Genomic DNA, 22459 nt, shown 5'->3' with positions numbered 1-22459 from the left:
GCGGAAGAGAGCAGCTGTAAATTACAAGTGTTGTGGGGGTGTGCCGCCATGGTTCCGCCTCTAGAGGTCCTCCACGCCCCTTCACAGCTCCTGAAGAAAAGAAAAAAAAAAGAAAAAAAATGACTTTGGGGGTGATGTGTGAAGAATTCTGGTCAGAATTTCCACATTTGACACCAAACTGTTGCCATTTGACCATTTGTATCATTTTTCAGCAGCATATCTGGCATAAGCGCCCTCTAAAGGTCGAACACTGCTTTTTTTTCTTCTCTCAAATGAATGGGAGATTAGGGGCACACTGACGTCACAGTGCCCCCAAAGACTATGGGATTTCAAGATAATTACTCCCCTACCCCCCCTGTACCCTTTCGGCTCCTCAGAACTCCAAGCCTATTCCTATTGAAGTTTGCTCTTAAAATACTAGAGATGCTGCGATCCGATCATGTGATCGGATATCGGCGCGATATCAGCCAAAAAACATGGATCGGATCGGATCGGATTCCAGCGAAAATGACCGATCCAAGGCTCCGATATAAGCACTCCATTCCATGACTCCGCTCCAGGATTTCTATCCAGCATGCAGCAGCAGCAGCAGCAGCAGCAGCACACAGAGGCCAGGGCCAAAACGTCAGACACACCCGTCCTTAACCTATGTGCGATTCGAAATCACGCGTCCGCACCATAGACTGGCAAAACATGGCTGCCCCCAGTGTGGCTGACAGAAACAACCACTATTGCAATTTGCATGTCCCGCAAGGTTTCTGAGATTAGGGGAAAGTCTGAGCTGGCGTTACGCTAAACCAAACGTGGGGATGAGGCAGCGGATTTGTTTTGGCGTTAACGTTAGTTGTTGTGATGATGGCTAACGGGGCTAACGTTAGCTAGCTGGTTAGGCTATCTAGTTGCAGGGAAGCGCTCCACAAGCTTGTTGTGACCAAAACCCCCGCATTTAAAGCATTTCATACTCCCAGAGCTGGCGTAAACCATAGAGAACCTCATGCATTAGCCTACTCAAAATGTAACGTCCAGGGTTTGTGTCTCCAAAATCAACTAACGTTAACGTTACATGCAAGCTAACGTAGCTAGCTGCGGAGCACTCATGATCTATAAGGAAAACGAATGCGCACATAGCCTACATAATTGTCAACATCACATACATGTATTTTCTTTAATCTAGACTACAGGCATCATTTTTCAGTCAAAAGTGAAACGACACAGATGGCGTATAGTGAGGCTTTCCATGCCTCACTATAGAACTGGCCCCATGCAAAATTCAGACCGCTTATATGTTGCCGTCATGCCAATAAGAGTCTAAATGTATTTTTTTATGTTTTATCTGCAGACTAAGCAGCTAGGCTTTCGGTTCTATAAAAGCCATTATTTTTTGTAATGACTATTGAGTGATACACTTTACTAAAAAAAATATTATATCACAATAGTGATGTCAGATTTGCTTAGGTCAGAGCTATGGAATATTAAATCATCCATCTTTGCTCACAACATTTGCCCTTTCTTTCTTCTTCTTTTTTACCCCAGGTGTGCATAAAATACAGGTTAAGAACTTATGATAAAGTCATGGAAATCCATTGGTCAAAATGTGTATGAACCCTGAAGGGTTAAATTGAGCATTTATGAGAGATTTCAAAAATATCGAGATATATATCGTGTATCGCGATATAGCCGAAAAACATTGCAATATTCTTTAGAGGCCATATCGCCCAGCCCTAATTTGATTGTTATGTTTTAGTTTTACATCAAATGAATTAGATGAACTAAATTGTTTACATACTATATTACCAAAGCACACACATACATACCTAACCCTAAAAATGTTTGTTGCCTGCTAGCTATCAGACAGCATAGAGAGACTTAAATATGTGCTGTATCGGTATCGGATCGAAATCGGTATCGAATCGGGTATCGAAATTTGATCGGAATCGGATCGGTTTTGAGCTAAAATATCGAAATCGGATCGGAATTGAAAAATCTTGATCGCAGCATCTCTATAAAATACTGAACCAAACGTCGTCAAAGTTGGCACATGTCTTAATTATAGTTAGTTTCCCGCTGAATGTGTCATTACTTTATTAATATCTTACCTGGATAAGCTCGAATGATGATGTTTATATTATCAGTCCGAGTTGCAAGCACTGTCTCCAGCCCAGGCAGGCGGGAGAGAGTCGTACTGTAAACTTCATGGACGAGCCCCAAGCTCCGGGCGCGCGCGCAGCAGCAGCAGCTGGGCTCTCTGTGCTCTGAGAGCAGAGAGAGCAGTCTGATATTTCCGCAAACAAATATCGTCGCAGTTTAGCGCACATGTAAAATATAACGCTATACTACGACGTGACAACGTGACAAAGCTTCTCTAAACACATCGGCTACTATCATATATTTCCCTGCATCCCTCCTACTGAGATTATATCGGTATTGATTTTGGACAGACTGAATGCGCGGAGGAGGAGGAGGAGAGATCTGCAGCTGTGCCCTGAGTAGCCCTGAGAGACACTCGCCTCGCTCCGACTACTGTGCCCGTCTGTGAAAAGCGTCCTGTCCAGTCGCACCTTCGCAAACAGATGCGGGATTCCCTCAATCCTGTACCCAATCTCAGACTGTATTGAACAGAAAAATCGCACACCAGCTATTTCTGTCTGTGTTTGTTTGTTGCTCCGTGAGGTTACAGAGCGCCCCATGCATGCAGCAGGCTGTTTCGCCAGCTGGGGTCTGGCAGGAGGGAGGAGGCGCAGCCTGCACTGCGCTGAGAGGAAAACTTTTGCACAACTTTTAACAAGAATCACGAAAAGCCCCCAAACTAAAATGAAAAAGGGACTATATGGCAACTTGGACGAGGGAATGACGTAGAGAAATCTCGCATTGTGTTACCCCAGAACGGGGGGTTTGTCGTATTGTGCGGTGTGCTGCTGTAACGAGCCCACGTCACTTTGCTCTCGTAACGTAGTTTGACACACTGCCATAGAGATACATGCAGAAAAATAATTAAATTTCTAGTTCGCCACTGAATTACCAAATTGATATAACTTTCAACCATTTTGAGCAAAGCTCTTTCCAAACAGGCCACCAGCGTTGGCTAGTTGTTGATATTTATAAAGATATTGCCCCTCTCAAATAAATTATTTTTGAGGCAGTAGGCAAACTGTAATGGCGTCGATTTCCGAAAAAAAATCTTGACTTGAACACAGCCAAAGAGTCTAGTATAGACAAGAGTACCGTATATGTCATTTCTTGGTTTTTTCCATAGGTATTTTCAAATCACTGTTCTAATACATATCTAGGGGGTAAGTCCTCCTTTAAACTGCACGAAACTTTGTGTGTGAAGACATCTCCCGACATATATACTTCGGTTTAAATTTGGTGCAATTTGGAGCCAAAAAAAAATAAATATATTTTTCTTCTTCTACTATTGTCTTATGTCGAAGCCTTCTTCTTCTTCTTCTTTGAGTTTTATGGCGGTTGGCAAACATATATGTGCATTACCGCCACCTACTGGAGTTTGATATCAGCCAAATGCCTGAGGGGTGGGCGTGGAATAGAAGGCCACGAGCCCAGTGCATTGTGGGAAGTGTAGGATTTCTGCTCCCCGCTCCCGCCCCTCCCCTCCACCAGCCCCCCCCCCCCCCCCCACACAGAGTGGATTTTGGTTGATTGCTCAGGCTCTGAACAACAAATTCAAAAAATTTCAACGGATTCCAACTCCTTAGGGGCGTGAGATTTAATATATCTTCATATTCCCCACGGGAAAGCCTTCCTTTAAGCAGGGCTGTCCGTTTGTGATGTACTTTTGAAAGGGTCAGACGTTTAAAGAATCAAATTGTATATTATCAGCTTATTTTATGCATTCAAATGTAGCACGAGCCCCCTTCCTGGCTAATATACCTGGGGCAACGCAAGGCATTGTGGGTAATCTGGTACTGTGGTAATGCTAGCTGTGGGCTAACATTAGTTACATGGCAGTAAAACACCACTGAATGAGCCAAAGAGTATAGTCAGACAAGAGGAGACGCTCTTCTGCCTTTTTCACAACAGTGCGCCACAGTCAGTTTGCATTGGAACAATGATTGGAACAAACTAGCGGGTGGAATCTGCTGCCTTTCTCTTTTTTAAATCAAGCAACATGCCGTTTTGCCAGAAATGTGGGGGGTAAGCCCCCCTTTAACGTGGCCGAATGCCCTGGCCTGTGCAGTCCACTTCGCTGGGAACTACTTGCCGATCGGAACGCAGTACTGAACCCCAAATTGCTCCCATGGTAGCTTGCCGCCATCGGTGTATGAATGTGCCAGTGTGTGTGAATGGGTGAATGTACCTGCTCATTATAAAACGCTTTGGATAAGAGCGCTATATTAATGCAGGCCATTTACCATTTATACCATTGTTGTCTGTTCCAGAACAAAGGCTCGCTTCAGTTTGAGGACAAATGGGACCTGATGCGTCCCATAGTCTTGAAGCTCCTGCGCCAGGAGTCCGTCACCAAACAACAGTGGTTCGACCTATTCTCGTAAGTTGAATGTGTTCAAATGAGCGAGATGCATCTGCATTCAGCTAAGGCAGAAATACCCAGCTGTTTTTACTCCTTGCTTCCATAGAGATGTCCATGCAGTATGCCTGTGGGATGACAAAGGTCCAGCTAAGATCCACCAGGCCCTGAAAGAGGACATCCTAGATTTCATCAAACAAGCACAAGCAGTAAGCATAGAACTATGATGGCAATTGTGTTAGTCATGGGATCTGTACAATTATGCAATTTAATGTCATAATAACTACTGTATGTTCTTGCTTTTGCCGCATTAGTCCACTTCTTTTACCCCTTAGTCAGGGGTGGACAATATTCTTTCCTGGGAGACCACATGAGAAACCCAGATTATTGGGGGGGGGGGGGGGGGGGGGTTTCTTTTTGACATGCCGTAACCTCTCTAATTTTATCACTAGAATAAATGATCATACTGCACACTTATTCTTCAGCATAATTATACATTGTCTCGGTCTGCTTGTATATTGTTTGTCTTAACTTGCATGATGCACATTGCTTTGGCTTGCTTGCTTCATGTTGTATTTACTCATATTTTTTATTTGCTTGTGTGTTTACTGTTGGTGTTTGTTTTTAATGGCTATCTTACAGTAAGTTCTGGCCAAGGGACAACGGTTGAAAATTAGCCGTTTGGCTAACACTGGCATGTTTACAGTGATGTTAATTAATGTGCACTGTCCCTCAAATAAATAAATAAATAAATAATAAATAAATATGTAAATAAATAAATAAATACATACATACATACATAAGTACAGTAGGAAAAATCACTCCAAACAGCCAATTTAGGTACTGTAAAACTTCAACTAATAGCCCAGGCGTTTATTTACAAAATATGTAGCCAGACCCACGTCTATGGGACATGCGGCAATTTGCGACATGTGTTTAATTCTTTTTCACAAAATTCTTGCTCAGCAAAGATTTGAAATAGAATAAAATTGTTGATTTAAACCAGTATGAATATTACATGGATAAAAAATACAGTATAGAGATCTGGTTTGACCGTGCTACCTGCTATTTGGTGTGTGTTTTTCAGTACAGTAAATCCCCCCACACATGATCCACAGCTCTGCACCTGCTGTCTCGTTGTTTTCCTATGGGGAGAGTGGTGCCTCCTCTATGCGCCAGCGCTACACTTAACACATTCACTGCCAGCCGTTTTTTTTTTTACTGTAGGTAGCTTCTGCCAGAGGGTTTTTTTGAGGATTCTGGCTCATCTTTCAAGACCCGAGGATTCTTTTCTGCTAAGATTTTGTGAACACAAAATATCTCAAAAGAACTAATAGAATGTGTGCTTTCTCTGTCTAAAAGAGTTAGTTTGTAGAGTTAGTAGTTATGTAGGCATTAGCACTTGAATACAGCATGGTTTCAGCGTCTGAAAATTTAACAGGGCTCGACGTTAACTTTTAAAAGTGGTTGCCGGAGGGGCAACCTGGCAAGAGCTTTTGGTTGCCCGAATAAAAATATGGTTGCCCAATTTTAGTCGCTTTATATTTTGAGTAATTAAGATACTATGCAGTCATAAGCCGGCTTAATAATGACGATGTGACAGAAAAGTAAGTATAATAATCTATAGTATAGTATAATAGGCCTATTCAGTGTGCGCACCGGGTGTAGTAGTAGTAATAATGATAATAATAATAATAATAAATTTGTGTCATTTCGTTTTCTAAACAAATCTTATTTTTTGTTTTTATAATGCATTTGCACTGAAAGGATTTAACTAATATTTGTGAACTTTCATTTTCATATATTTTTCAACAGTTATTGTTCATATTGTGCTTAATTTATTAATTAAAAGCGTTATTGATAATTAAGTAGCCTACCCTCCTCCAGGCCCGGCTCCAGACCCAAGTTACAGAGGGGGCCTGCCCCTAGCTTGGGGGGGCCAAGCTACCCAAGGGGGGTCCGGGGGGATTCTCCCCCGGAAGAAGATTTTGTACATTTTAAAGTAAAATTCGTCAACCTGGTGCATTTGAGAGCAAAATGAAGAGGCTAAATCTGTGAAGAACTACACACATCTCTAATGTGTTGTGACTTTACAAATAATTAGGCCTAAACAATTAATATTAAGTGTATTTACACATTGTGCACAAATTGCATTCATTGTGACAAATTTACAATAGTTAATATCCAGCCAGAATCATTGCAAATGGATGTTCAAAGTAACAGTTAGCAATAGCATTGAGTTAATCAATGCCTAATGACAGCCAGATTCCATGTTAAACTTTAAAACAGAAAAACGTTTTTAGCAAAAAAAAAAAAAATTAATGGGGGGGCCAGTTTGTTAAATGGGGGGGCCCGGCCCGGTCAGGCCCTGCCCGGTCAGGCCCGGCCCGGTCAGGCCCGCCCCTAACGCCGGGCCTGCCCTCCTCATGTTCATTCAGGGATACTTTGATGACAGTGGTTTGGGGCCCCCACTCTGATGTTGCATAGGGCCCCAAAAGGCCCAGAAGTGGCCCTGCAATCCCTCTCTCTCTCACCCCGTATGAGAGGCTGACAGGCCAGGGATGCAAATCATTTCTCAGCACATATACGCGGTGGTAAAACGTTTTTGAAGGATGTCCTGGTCAAGGTGTATGTTGTAGGCTTGTTGTAGGCTACATGCTTTGCAGTATAGCGTTATGCTGGAATTATGCTTGAAGTTTGGGCTGTCGCACGGAAATGAGAGACACTGAATCTTGACGAGGAAACGTGTGGAGCGTTTATACACTGTGTGTGGGTTTCTGCTCGCGGAAGTGAGCTGGAGTCTTGAAAACTCCACTTTGTCCGCCCAGCCGCGTCCACGTAGTTACACAATTCGGGGTGTGCACAGCCAGGCGAAAACCGTCTGCACAGCAGCCTTGTGGAGGGGCGCGTCTGCTGATTTAACTAACTTTTCCGTGTGGACACTCGCCGATGCGGGAAGCATATGAGACCTAAGCGCTTGTTGTAGGCTACATGCTTTGCAGTATAGCATTCGTTTTCCGTCCCGTTCAAAGACGCACGGGTATTTCACCTCAATGACAATTTCCTCGTCCTTTGTTTCTGTGCGGGGCTGCGGGCGGACGAGGTTCTTCTTGCGTCTTGCAGCCGCTGTGATTGTGTGCGAGCAGCCCCACCTGTCCCAGTCAGTACTCGTTAAACATACCGCACGTGCAGCATGCATCACGTAGGTTCCGACTGGTAATTAGTAACATCGTTTCGATTGTAACAGCAATAAAATGTCACATATATGTCACTCACAACAAGTATTAAAACATTTATTTGGTGTATATTTTGCTGTTTGCTGCTGTACATATTTTGTTGCATGTTAAATCGTGGTTGCCCCTGGGGCAACCAAAGACCGAGAAATGGTTGCCCCATGTTTTTTTTGGTTGCCCGGGGCAACCGGGCAGCCGTTAATGTCGAGCCCTGATTTAAGCTGAGATAAATAGCTTTTTGTGAAATTCGATAGAACAGTCACTTTAACCATTCATTTTTGGCATCAGTAAGACGTCAGACATCTAAACAATAGTTTTGAACAGTAATTTCCTCCATAACAGCAGGAAACACCCCTCTCCTTCAAACTCCTCCCTCCGTGTGTGTTCTTCTTGGCTGCAGCGGGCGTGTCACAAGCTCGTTTCTGCTGCTGCTGTAACCTCGCGTCACCAGGCTCACTGCTGCTGCTGCTGCTGCTCCTGTCTGCTGGCGGACGCTGGGCAAGTCTGGATGGGCTCGCTCGTTTCTTGGGGTTTCTGTTGAGAGCTTTGATGAAGCTTTTGCGATTCTGGTCTTATTTATGCTGCGTGTTTCAAAGTGTGTTCCACCCGTAATCTATTATGCAAATTTGCAAAACCCCACCGCCAGCTCCCAAGCGCGAAAGCGAAAGCGTTTTCGCCAATCCATTTTCATGAGAATGGCTTCCTCACACTGCTTTTTGCTTGCCTTCCTCTAGTCTGGAGAGCACTGTCGCCACTTAGTGGGTCGGTGGAATGGGTTGTACACGTTCGGTGGCTCCAATATTTTTATAGGAGACGTGGGGGGCATTGATCCACGTCCCACCGTCAATTTTTTTTTTTTTTTTTTTTTGACGACTCAACTCGTCATTGGCAGTCAACCGTTGGATTTTTTTTGACGACTCAACTCGTCATTGGCAGTGAACGTGTTAAGCAATAGATCACGACAGGCCATGGTATATGCTCATTAAACCACACCTAAGGGTCGTGCTTCGCCTGATGCCGTAGGCAGAGGGCGAAAACACCCGTTTTGCTGCCTGCCTGGAGCTGCGCGCATTGATGAGAACGAGGAAAAACTGGCAGAAAAAAATGATCGATACTCGCAATTCTCAAACGAATTATTGAACCAAACCTGTCAGATTTAGTGTAAAAAAAAAAATCAGAAACGAATAGAAAAAGCTCAGAACGAAAATGTGTTGCTGGTGAACGAATTTCCACTTTAAAGAGCCGCGCCGTAATTTCGCATCTCTCGCATTCAATGTAGTTGAGCCGACCATGTCAAACCACACCGCTGTTTCTTCAATGGCTATGATGTCCCTCGCCTGTATCTTCTTGGTCTCAAATCTGCATTGAAAATGTCTCCAAATTCACCAGCTTCTCGGTGAAGTGCCTCTATGGTGTCTTTCTAGGTAACAGCTGTATGTCTTCTGACAGAAAAGTTATTGCAGTGGAGGAATCTGTCAAGTCAGCCGGCGCTAGCAGCAAAATCTGCCCCGTCCCTGCTGTCACTCACCAAGGCGTAGATTTCTTTAGCCTTCATCCTGATCATTTTGTGGGAGACTGAGGTGAGGTACCCGCATGCTATGGATCGCAGGTCGCAATATCGCTCAGCAAATGTGACATCGCAAATGCAAGTAAGAAAAAAAAAAAAATACCCAGCGTCAAATTGAGACCCGCATTTATTTACAAAATATGTAGGCAGACCCTGCGTCTATATGGGACCTGCGGCTATTTGGGACTGGGCTTTTAATTGAAGTTTTACGGTAATCTCATTTGATTATTTTTGAGCTACATAAGTAAAATGGTGTGGTTTTTCTTAGACCTCCTGGGCCAGGCAGAACCATCATAATGCGCAGGTCTGCCTTAGGTGGACTAATGAACAAAAGCAATAATCCACCCAACCCTTGGTTACTTTTACCCTGTTCAATGTCATACATTTGTGATAATTTTGTGTCAGTGGCTGAGTGGTGTAATTTACTTTTTGGTGGACCCATTTTCACTCAACTTGCTTTGTGTGTACTTTCTACTTCAGTTGGTGATTAATTGAACTTAACTAATGCAACTTGTTCCTTTCAATCAAAGGTGGGCAGATGCCTCGGCATACATATAGTTAGCTAGCCAATTAGTTGTTGAACATTGTGCTGTGTCTAAGATTGAGGCTGCGCCCCTTACTCAAAACTTCTCTTGTTGTTGTGGCTGCATTGCGTTCTGGTCTATTGAGGCTGCTGTCAAGGCAAGAAATGAGACTGTCTTCCACTTCTTTGATGGTTTTATCCCTGTATGATTGTTCAACATTGAATCCGTTTTATTGGTTAACTCATTGAGTGCCAGCCACTTTTGGAAAACGGATGCTCCCAGTGCCAGCCCTTTCAGAGCGTTTTCAGTGATTTCTCGAGGCCCACAGAATATTGTGTGATATTACTATGTAAACACCGAACACGCCCAAAGAACAATGAGACTATCTTGTATCATCAGCAAAAAAAAGTTTATTGATATCATTTTCCGTTCTATAGTTATGAGCAGTAGAAGATAGGTTGGTTTCAGCAAAAACAGACGTTTCAAACTAGAAGCTGAGATAATGAGCCTTTTGTAAAATGAAGCATTTCAAGCACATCACTGACTCTGAAGCTAATATTTTCTGATGTAGTGACACCTCAAAAATAATTTCCTTCAATAAAAGAGCGAAAACAAAGGAATTTTGATGGCAAAATAATATTTTTTAGCTCCAACCAGCAGCGCTGGCCCCTGCGTGCGCAGACCCTACACACTTTCTTGCTGGTCTTGATTTACTGCTGGTGGGCATCAGATATTCTAGCTTGTGTTTGCCAATCTGTCTGTCCATCGAGCCTGCTGTCTGGGTCGGTGTTGTATGGTGCCCTGCGTGCCCCACCCCCCTCAACTGCACACTCCTCCTCCGTGGGAGTGTCTCTGGTGGCTCTCTGCTGCGTTTGCTCTGCACTGAAAAGTGCACTACACCCAGCTTTTTCACAGCGTTCCGCCGTTTTTGTCGCCGGCTCCCAGCGCTTCCAGCTGAGAATAATGTAACCTTTTCTGGCAACTAATCATGTGGAGGGGCTATCGCAGCGGAGACGGAGAGGCTCAATTGTGGGAGCAGATTGGCTGCTGCAGGCACAGCTAACGTTATGCTTCATGCATATCGATGCATACCGATGCGGTTTCCGTTTCCCCATGACTTCTCTGTTTTTTCCTCACCTTTCTCTAATCTGGAGAGCACTGTCGCCACCTAATGGGTCCGTAAAATAGCTTATATACCTTCAACATCCCCCATATTTTTACAGGAGATGCATCAGGCTTTGATCCACGTCCCACCGTCAAAAAACGCAATTGACGACTTTAGTCGTCATTGGCACTCTACGTTACTATTTGAATTGACGACGATAGTCGTCATTGGCACTCAATGAGTTAAAGTATGTGTAAATACAAGGAAATTGGCTCCGGTTCGCTTAACTCTCAATGTAAACTCGCACACACTAAAGAAAAATGTATGCTCAGGCTAAAACAAACAAGAATAATAAACAAAGGATAATTAAACATTTACATTAACTACTATATACAATGCAATAATAATAAGTGTATGAAAAAGCGTCCATTTTGAATATGTGTATTAAAGGAATTGGTGCAAAATGGCAACTCAAGGAAAAAGCCCTTGCCCTTTGATTGTGAGAGACTGGCAGCAGAAGCTGTAGTACTCTGTATGTGATATCAACTAGGTACTTGTCTATGTTTGGCCAGGTACAGGAAGAAGACAAATGCACCCCATCAAGCAAACAAATTGACCACGAAATGCAACCTGTGTTGCCAATAACAGTGTTAGTGTTTGAGGGTGGATTTCTCCTGTTTCCTTGTTTTTACATAACTGCCCAAATAGTTGATGGCGCTAATGGTTTGCCACCATGGGCATTCATAAAGTTCTCCATCATTAGCGACTTTGCTGGCTGGGTATCTGTCAACCAGCAAGACTTTCCTCCTCTGACCATAGATCCCTTAACCCTGTCCTACCCTCCATTCCCACCCTATCCAAGCGGGTGCTGAGTCACCAGGATGACACAGCGTTGCTGAAAGCCTACATCGTGGAGTGGAGGAAGTTCTTCACGCAGTGTGACATCCTGCCCAAGCCCTTCTGCCAGCTGGAGATCACCCTGATGGGCAAGCAAGGCAGCAACAAGAAGTCCAATGTGGAGGACAGCATCGTTCGCAAGGTGAGGAAGAGTAGGAACAGCCATCAGTCAGTTAGAGACATTCACATAAGAGACATAAGAGACCGGTGATCAGCCTGCTCTGACTGTTTTGTCTGTTTGAATGAAAGTATGACCCTTAGTAGAGAATAAAATAGAGAATCTGAAAGCCCCCCAAAACATTGCCTCGTCACATTCTCTGTATCCCACTATGCTGCCATATTGTGAGTCACTTCATTCTGCTTGTGTGTCTCTTGTCTCTGTCCTCTCTGTGGTGGCTGCAGTTGATGCTGGACACGTGGAACGAGTCCATCTTCTCCAACATTAAGAACAGGCTACAAGACAGCGCCATGAAGCTAGTCCACGCTGAGAGGCTGGGTGAGGCCTTTGACTCCCAGCTGGTCATAGGAGTACGAGAGTCCTATGGTGAGAAATGCAACAGCAGAAGTATCATCATACGCTATCTGAGGGTGGTAGACGCCCAAGTAGTCGCACCTACTATATACAGCATGTTTTTTTTTTGGTTAGTTTACTTCCTTGCATTTTTATATCCGGCCAATTACAAGCAAACCAGGGCTTGTAAACAAAAGTCACTCACAAGTAGCTTGCTTATTTTATTTGATGTAGAGTTTTTTTTTTTTTTTTTTTTTTTTTGATTTTAGTGCAGGTTTGCTCTTTGTTCATTTTTAGGCCAGCGGCAGGCGTGGCTCTAAAGATCACATTATTGGTTGTTGTAGAATGGAATTAATCAATACCGTAAATTCCGGACTATAAGCCGCACCGGTGTATAAGCCGCACCTGCAAAGTTGACTATTTTTTTCTTATATAAGCCGCACCGGACTATAAGCCTCGGGTGTTTTAACACGTTGAGTGCCATAGCCGAGATATCTCGTCTTACATAATCCAACGGTTAAGTGCCATAGACGAGCTATCTCGTCTTACATAAACATTTTTTTTTTTTGACGGTGGGACATCAATCAACGCCTTTTACGTCTTCTATATCACTATCGGAGGAAGAGAATGTGTATAATCCATTTTTACCGACCACTAAGTGGCGACAGTTCTCTCCAGACAGAGACAGAGAGAAAGCCACAGCCACGGGACCCGTGGACCAAAAGCAGCCGCCTCCCACGGAAATGGCTTGGCGATTTTACAGTCAGAAACGAACGAGCCTCATTCTCATACTGTAGGCGGGGACGCTTCGCGCTGCTGCGGTGGGGGGTTCCAGAAATGGACTGGGTGAGCAGCATAAAGCCTAGAGTCGCACGGGGCTTCATCGGGGCTATCAAACCCAAGAGACAGTGAGACCTATCCACACTCGCTGCCAGGGAGAGAGGCTGCTCTAACTCGCTGCTCAAACTCCCAGCAGCAGAGCACTCCGCAGCACAGACGGAGGGAGGAGTTTGGAGACACACACACACAGAGAGAGAGAGAGAGAGAGAGAGAGAGAGAGAGAGAGAGAGAGGAGAGAGAGAGAGAGAGAGAGAGAGAGAGCGCACAGAGTGGGAGACAAGGGCACCCATAATCACAGGCACGTGAGGTGGTTCTAAAAATCCATTTATCTCCAAACTCTCTGAAAATCTCTGAAACCATGCTGTACTCAACGGCTAATATCTACATAACTACTAACTCTGCAAACTAACTCTTTTAGACAGAGAAAGCACACATTCTATTAGTTATTTTTAGATGATTGGTGTTCACGAATTCTTAACAGAAAATAATCCTCGGCTCTTGTAAAATGAGCCAGAATCCTCAAAAAAAAACCTGGCACAACTTACCTACAGGATTGAAAAAATGGCTGGCACTCAATGTGTTAATGGTATTTTTTTTTTTTTTTTTATTGTGTTTTAATGTTTAATTACCATATGTAAGGGTTCATGCACAGAGGGGATTGTCGGGAAAGAGATGGCTGTTTGAGGAAGCTCCCATTTATTAACATTTCAACAAAACAACATAACACAACACCACCTGTGTTGTTTTACAGTGCACACAGTGTCATACAGTGTCATACAGTGTGGTGAAAAGAGGGCAAGAGAGGAAATTAAAACTTATTATAGTTATATAGGATTTATAGTTAGAAAGAGTGCTAAAAAAGAGAGATTTTTTTTTTTTTTTTTTTTTGAAAAAATCCATAGATAAGCCGCACCGTTATATAAGCCGCAGGGGCCAAAAAAGCCCAAAAAACGGGAAAAAAGGTGCGGCTTATAGTCCGGAATTTACGGTACATTCTTCAACCGCTTCATCAGCATCTCTAGCCATAATGAGACGGTGACAACTTTGTGAAACCATTTGGAATCAAAATAATTGAGCCAGGAGTCAAGAGAAGTCGTCTTACAAAAATGTTGCTGTTTATGCTTTTGGTTATGTTAGTTACTGGTTGTGGGGTTCTCAGACTTAATGAATTACTATTTGTGAACTCAGTGTTTTGACCTCACCAGCACCAAGTATTAAAAGTTGATGAATCAATTTAGGGAAAAATAAGGCCCTTAAAAATTATTAAAGTTATAATTATAATATTAATCGGCATTTGATGAGCTATTAAATTTAGTAGCTGATTGTGTTAAATGGGTCACAGACACCTGAATTGAATCAAAATCGCATCGTGGCAGACTTTGCCATATCAGCAAATATCATATTGTCCAAAGAATCTATATAATATTGTATCGTGAAGTGATGAAACTTGTGATTTACACACCTATCGCTGATGTGACGAAAATGGCGTTGAGGTTTTAAAATATATTGAAAAGGTGGAAAAACAAAAAAAAGGTCCTTCAGGATTCCTACATTTACCCAGTTTTAAAGTCATACTAATACTAAAAGCATGATATAAATACTGACATTCGACTGACAGAGAACAAGTCCATATTTTAAGAGAAGGATGGCGACCTTATTCTGTGTTTGGGGGGGGGTGTCTCTTTTCCTACCAATAACACGGATCTACATGGCAGACTGTTCCAGGGCTCAGGGCTATTATGGTAACTAGAAGAAACAGAGCGTCCCTCGCCACACCTGCTGAACTGGCACTGCTCGTTCCTACCGTGTCTCATTGCTTTGCCCTTTTGCCCAGTTACTGCATATTAGTAGGATTATCATGGTAATTATTATTGTTTCATATGATCTATTTATCCAGAATTTAGGATTATTCAGTGTTTGTGCCACTACCACCAACTTCACCAAGTTATTATGGCACAAACCTCAGATCTGTTCTTATAAAGCAAACATAGGTCTCTTGTAAATGTTGCATGGGTAAACAGATTAGGTTTGCACATTTGTTATGTCATATGAATTTCAAGGGAAGCAGGCAGCTTTGCCTCCTGTACAATATATTTTCTTTATTGTGATATGAATTGCCCCCCCCCCCCCCCCCCCCCACACACACACACACACACACGCAAACAATGTGGGTGTGTGATTGTATTGCCTGTTCCCTCTGAGCAGTGAACCTGTGCTCCAACCCTGACGACAAGCTGCAGATTTACAGGGACAACTTCGAGAAGGCCTACATGGACTCTACTGAGAGGTTCTACCGGACACAGGCGCCTGCCTACCTCCAGCAGAATGGGGTCCAGAACTACATGAAATATGTGAGTATAAACTGGAGCCAAGATGGTTTCCCACTGCAGTGTTTCCCCACCAGGCCAGACCTTAAACCGATATTTTTCAAGTTTTTAATACTCTTATCAACATGGGAGTAGACGAATATGCTTGCTTTATGCGGATATGTTTATTATTATTGGAACAATGACAAATACTGTCCAGAATATTCTTCAGAATAACCTCAAGGGTGTGCATGCTGAACCATACTGTATAGTGAAGTAGAAGCATATAGGCTACTGTAGTAAGCTGCATAATTAGCCTACTGGTTCATCTGAAGAAAAGAGCACAGGAGCAGCTGTGTGCCAGGTCTCTCCCCCTCTCTTTCTCTCTCGGTCTCTCTCTGACTCTGGTCTGATCGCCCTGTCTGTCTGTCTGTCTCGCTCGCTTTCTCTGCCTCTCTCCCCCCCGCGCTCCGTCTGTCTGTCTCTCTCTCTCTCTGCAACGGTCTGATCGCGCTGATGCGCCCTCTCTTTCTCTCTCTCACCCAAAATGTGGGACATTTTCTCAATTTTAAGCTGAACTTGCCAACATTATACCCATTTTCTTCCTCCTTTTCTGCTCACGGGGGTTTCTTTCTGCTTGCTATCAACGTTACTGCTTCCTGATTTCCCAAACTACGGGTCGGACCAAGGCTCAAACTTCAAAGAAAGTGCATGCGTTAATCGCGCGTTAAAAAAAATTGCGTTAACTTTGACAGCCCTAATATATATATATATATATATATATATATATATATATATATATATATCCACCAGCATGACCACTTTTTCTTTTTTTCGTTGAAATGACTTTAATGTACTGTTGTTCGTTGTTACTGCTTCCTGATTTCCCAAACTACGGGTCGGACCAAGGCTCAAACTTCAAAGAAAGTGCATGCGTTAATCGTGCGTTAAAAAAATTTGCGTTAACTTTGACAGCCCTAATATATATATATATATATATATATATATATATATATATATATATATATATATATATATATATATATATATATATATCCACCAGCATGACCACTTTTTCTTTTTTTCGTTGAAATGACTTTAATGTACTGTTGTTGTTTGTTTTCATTTTAAAATACTATAGCCTAAAATAAAGGTCTAGAATGGCTAAATTTGGATTTGTGATTTATTTTATTTTTTTCCCTGCTCTCCCCGAAATTTCAATAAACCTTTATGGCATATTATTACAATACAACAATACTGGTGTTGACAGTAATAGAAGATGCCAAATCATTCAAAAACAATAAGCATTCTGCTTTTAGGAGCATCGTGCCAGTATGCGGTGCTGTTCCAAAACATGTCAATGTGTGTCGTTGCCTGGGAAACGCACATCCCATAATATAACTGTTCGCATCGCATCCCATAATAGTATGATGATACTTGGGATGCCATTGCTAACATAGATGCGAACAGGTTAGCTAAAAGTTTAGCATCCCCAGTGAGGGCCCCCACCGTTGCGGTCGGGGTACGTTTTCGAAATCCCTCCAGGCCTGAACATTTTTCTAGGGGAAACACTACACTGGTCACGGGGCTGGGCGTCAACACAGCAACGGGGGTTATCCCAAGACATCTGCTATAGTAAATTTGTGTGGTAAAGACATATGAGTTGGCCCTAAAGCTTCTGTCCGCCACTTGGTAGAAGTGAGCAAGAATTTGAAAGTTCACAACAAAAAGGTCCACCCCCTCCCTCTATGCAAACAAAATGTATATAGATGTCTATTGCTTTTTATGCCTCCGCCGGCGAAGCCAGGCCGAAGGCATTATGGATCCGGGTTGTCCGTCCGTACGTACGTACGTACGTACGGCCGGCCGTCCGTACGTACGTCCGTACGGATGTTTGTTAACGCGATATCTGAGGAACGCCTTGACGGAATTTCATCAGATTCGCCTTAAACATTCACTTAGGCTCAAGGATGATCTGATTAGATTTTGGTGGTCAAAGGTCAAAGGTCAAGGTCACTGTGACCTCTCGAACGCCATTTTCAAGCTTGTTAACGCGATATCTGAGGAACGCCTTGACGGAATTTCATCAGATTCGCCTTAAACATTCACTTAGGCTCAAGGATGATCTGATTACATTTTGGTGGTCAAAGGTCAAAGGTCAAGGTCACTGTGACCTCTCGAACGCCATTTTCAAGCTTGTTAACGCGATATCTGAGGAACGCCTGGACGGAATTTCATCAGATTCGCCTTAAACATTCACTTAGACTCAAGGATGATCTGATTAGATTTTGGTGGTCAAAGGTCAAAGGTCAAGGTCACTGTGACCTCTCGAACACCATTTTCAAGCTTGTTCACGCGATATCTGAGGAACGCCTGGACGGAATTTCATCAGATTCGCCTTAAACATTCACTTAGGCTCAAGGATGATCTGATTAGATTTTGGTGGTCAAAGGTCAAGGTCACTGTGACCTCTCCAACGCCATTTTCAAGCTTGTTAACGCGATATCTGAGGAACGCCTGGACGGAATTTCATCACATTCACCTTAAACATTCAATTAGGCTCAAGGATGATCTGATTAGATTTTGGTGGTCAAGGTCACTGTGACCTCTCAAACGCCATTTTCAAGCTTGTTAACGCGATATCTGAGGAACGCCTGGACGGAATTTCATCAGATTCGCCTTAAACATTCACTTAGGCTCAAGGATGAACTGATTCCATTTTGGTTATCAAAGGTCAAAGGTCAAGGTCACAATGACCTAACAAATGCCATTTTCAAGCTCGGTAACGCCATATCTCAGTAACACCTTGACTAAATTTCTTCACATTTGGCTCAAATATCCAATTCTGCAAAGAAACGCCTTGATGCAATTTCTTCCAATTTGGCTCTAAGAATGAACTAATGGCGGAGGCATAAGTCCGCGTTGCGGTCGTTCTAGTTTATATTATATATAAATGCTTATATCATGTTAAATGTCTCTGAGGTGAGCTACTTTTGATTTCTGTACTTAGATCAAGTGTGTGTGTGTGTGTGTGTGTGTGTGTGTGTGTGTGTGTGTGTGTGTGCGTGTGCGTGTGTGTGTGTGTGTGTGTGCGTGTGTGTGTGTGTGTGTGTGCGTGTGCGTGTGTGTGTTTGCGTGCGTGTGTGTGTGTGTGTAGGCTGATGCTAAGCTGAGGGAAGAGGAGAAGCGGGCGCTGCGTTACTTGGAGACAAGACGTGACTGTAACTCTGTACAAGCAGTGAGTACACTGGCATATCTTATATTGCTGATAGAGCTGAGGTCGAAGAATAAGTTAAAAAAACAAAATGTACAAATCACATTATCAACCACTGTTATTGCCAAATTGCTACACGTTCCCATCTATCGATCTATCTTTCTTATTATAATTAGAGAAGTGTTCGTGTGTGTGAGCAGAATTTCGGCTGGCCACAGCTATGCTGTTTTACGTGCGATCGGGCTGAAACTTTCAGGGGCTGTAAAGAGCACCCGTGCGGGTGACCTGACGGAGCCGGATTTTTTAATTAGGTAGTTAGGATGATGTCCTGACCAGGGATTCCGTTAGCCGGCAATTGCCGGCTTTTAGCCGGTATTTGTTGCCGTGGGCCGGCAAATTAAAAGGTCACCGGCTCAAGTGGCCGGCTGAAAATATGCCAGATAAATAAATAAATTATATAAAATAGCCTAATATTGTGTGACCTATAGCCTAAGTCAGAGGTTGTCAATGTTTTTCAGCCAAGGACCCCTTACAAGATAGAAAATAAACCGGGGGCCCCCTCATTCTGATTTGTGATTTTGGGCTAAGCTTAATTGTTTCCACGGTAACGTGCTTGACTTTTAAATTGATAGGTTTGTTAGATTAGAATGTAATCCATGAACCATTTTCGATTTAAAGCATAAAATATTTACGTTGAACTATGAAGCTTTTGCAACAACAAAAAAGGTTTTTATTTTTATTTTCCTGAAAACGTTTCGCGGACCCCCTTGCAAAGTGCCACGGACCCCTGGGGGTCCCCCGACCCCCATTTGAGAACCACTGGCCTAAGTGATGTTGCCAATAAGCTACGACTTAAATAGAGACTTACATGTATGTAAGTATGTATGTCAATACCTCTTTGTGTACTTTGTCTTCTCAGCTAATGGAGTGTTGCGTGAATGCCCTGGTGACGTCATTCAGGGAGACCATCTTGGCCGAGTGCCCAGGCATGATCAAACTAAATGAGACAGAGAGTGAGTACGGCAGGACCGCTCCCGCCAAAGGCTCAGCCAGCTCAGGTTTGCACCAGGAAATGGCCCTGTCCAAAACCACCTCATCCTGTAGGTTAGAACAGTGGTTCTCAAACTTGCTCATGTCAAGGACCCCTAAACTGCCACAAATTACACCACGGACCCCCCATTTGATAAGATTTTGTCGCAGGGTCCCACATCTTTGCTTTTAAAATAAATGATTCCCCTTTTTGCTGGGGACCCCCTGGAACCCCCTTACGGACCCCACTTTGAGAACCACTGGATTAGAACACCCTTTTGTGTCACCACCTCTGTCTGACATTCATGTCTGATCATACACCGAGCATGTCTGTCACAATCAGTGTCTAGACTGTAATAACCACCCATCATTTGTCCCGGAGCTGTACTTCTAACCACAGTGTGTCCGTGATAAGTTAACGTCACCATATGTAATAGAGTATCTCTCTAAGTCTGTGCTTTTGAAAATATACAAAGGGCATCCAGTAGGGTATTTTAAAGGCCTTTTAACCCATCCTCTGCTAATTTTAAAACAATGCAGCTGACACATAGATTAGCTTAGCCTTCAGTGCATCTCATCAAGCAAGGGGTTCTCAATTTTTCTATTGCATTTTTGCTTCTTCTTTTTTTTTTACTCTGTGATGTAGCAGGGACTATATTTTTGTTTAAAGGTCCCATTCCGTGCAAAAGCTGTTTTTACTTCTAAATGCATATATGCTGTTGTCATCCCTCCCTGTAATGAGTGCTCAGAACCTCAGAACTGCCAGAGTTGGATTTGTCCCTATCGAGCTCTCTCCTGCTGTCTCCTTCAAGCCACGCCCCCTTACACTCTGTTCTCCCAGACGGTTTCGTGTTACGTCACGTGGCTCCTTAAGCCTACTGCGCGCGGTCTCTCTCACACAACCTACCTGCGCCATTTTGTCTATTCTTTGCCATAGCAAGCAGCGCGAGATTCATCATGACCTGTTGGTCTGTCTTAACCATTTCAGCCCAGAATGTTTCAACAATCTGGGGCAGTACAATCAAGGTTGAGCCACCAAATTAACACTTCTAGCTGGAGCGACGCCAACTCTACGTGATCCAGCAACTGCAGAGGTGCATTCGGTAAGTCTAGGCATTTTGAGATGTCCTGTTTAGCGTAGCAACCGTTAAGTTAGCGATAGCTCGTTGCTAACGTTAGTTGTGGACACAACCTAGCGTGCTGGTCCACGGACGCTAATCTGATTGGCCGCTGGGGAGCCTGGGGCGGGCTCTCCCCCAGCGGCCAATGGGAACTGTTAGTTCTGAATATATTATAGAAACAGACCATTCCTGGGAAGCGACGAGATGAGGAAGTGAGAACTCCGTCAGAACGAACGGGGTTGCTATATTTTCGACAAATTAATCCAGAATCATGTTTTATGGACCAGAGACACACGTTTTTAAGAGGTTACAGCTGCACGAATTGGGACCTTTAATTTGTGTGTTAAGTTGCTCTTTAAGGTCTTAAAATGCGTTAGGCTACTGTGGACTCTTCCTAGCTCAGAATCTCCAGTTTCTCCAGTATGTGAGCACAGTGCTTTCTCCTCCGTCACAGAGTTGCACCTCATGTTCTCTCTGATGGACAAGGTGCCCAGCGGCATTGAGCCCATGCTGAAGAACCTGGAGGAGCACATCATGAGCGCTGGCCTGGCTGATATGGTGGCCTCAGCGGAGAGCATCACCTCCGTGAGTGTCGCACACATGCACGAAACCGATCAAGTTGGATCATTAACACCAGCTTGTCTGCGAGCCTGCAAAAACCAAGGTTTAAGGTTCAAGGTGACTTTATTCGTCTCCCATCCCATGGGAGAAATGTGTCTCGAGTTAGAAGGGGGAAATGCTGCATCGTACACAGACACATTAAAAGACAAGTTAAATGGTGACACGTGCAAACACTAGCATAAGAGCAAAAAGCGGAGGTAGTTACAGAGTCGTTCATCACAGTCATTCACATTCAATTCCCTTACAGACATACTTCTCATTCCTTATTCATGGGGCTTTCGGGCCTGTTGAAGAGGCAGATGGCAGTAGGGAAGAAACTCTCCTTGTGAATTTCCGGTTCTGCCAGTCTCCTGCTAAGAGGGAGTGCCTCAAAGAGTTTGTGGCCTGAGTGGGAGGGGTCGGCCATGATTTTCCGAGACCGCTTCAGCGTCCTGGCGGTGTACAGGTCTTGAAGAGATGGCAGGCTACATCCGATCACCTTTTCAGCACAGCGGATGATGTGCTGGAGTATATCCTCGAGGGCAGCGGCAGCATACCAGACGGTGATGGAGGAGGTCAGGATGGACTTGACGGTGGAGGTGTAGAAGAGCACAACAGTTACTTTTGGCACTTTGAATTTCTTCAGCAGGAAACACATCCTCTGTTGTGTCTTCTTGGTGAGAGCTCTGATGTTTAGCTCCCATTTCAGGTCCTGGCTGATGATGGTCCCCAGGAAGAGGAAGTACTACACAGTGTTGACTGGGGAGTCACCAGGGTGATGGGGGAAGGTGGGGCTGCGTTCCTCCTGTAGTCCACAGCCATCTCCACTGTCTTTTGAGTCTTGAGCTCCAGGTTGTTTTGACTGCTCCAAGTCATCAGATGGTCGATCTCCCTCCTGTGGGGATGTCGATTTTTGGTTAATTTTGCTTTCAATTAATTGACACCCTTAGTCGGTTAATAATCGGTTAATTTTGTTAAAAAGACGTGAAATAATAAGACAGTGGCGCGTGCCTTCACTCCAGCGTT

The 22459-nt window shown here is 43.7% G+C and overlaps 1 protein-coding gene across 2 annotated transcripts in view; it reads left to right on the top strand.

The window, feature by feature from the left end:
• Nucleotides 1-4401: 4401 nt before the first annotated feature.
• LOC310788310 (cullin-5-like) overlaps nt 4402-22459 on the top strand; it is a 38858-nt gene continuing 20800 nt past the window's right edge. The window contains exons 1-8 of one of the 2 annotated variants that reach the window (XM_083649873.1): nt 4402-4507; nt 4596-4695; nt 11778-11954; nt 12215-12356; nt 15369-15514; nt 18627-18707; nt 19603-19696; nt 21288-21418. In XM_083649873.1, coding sequence (XP_083505999.1) covers nt 4437-4507; nt 4596-4695; nt 11778-11954; nt 12215-12356; nt 15369-15514; nt 18627-18707; nt 19603-19696; nt 21288-21418 — 942 coding nt within the window. In that variant the 5' untranslated portion in view covers nt 4402-4436. Of the gene's footprint in view, nt 4508-4595; nt 4696-11777; nt 11955-12214; nt 12357-15368; nt 15515-18626; nt 18708-19602; nt 19742-21287; nt 21419-22459 lie in introns of both variants that reach the window. The other variant, XM_083649872.1, reaches the window with a different exon arrangement.

This window comes from Poromitra crassiceps (genome assembly GCF_964638095.1).
Source record: "Poromitra crassiceps genome assembly, chromosome: 1".
NCBI lineage: Eukaryota > Metazoa > Chordata > Actinopteri > Beryciformes > Melamphaidae > Poromitra > Poromitra crassiceps.
Note: the sequence above shows the minus strand (reverse complement) of the source record. Positions and strands in the feature narration are given on the sequence as shown.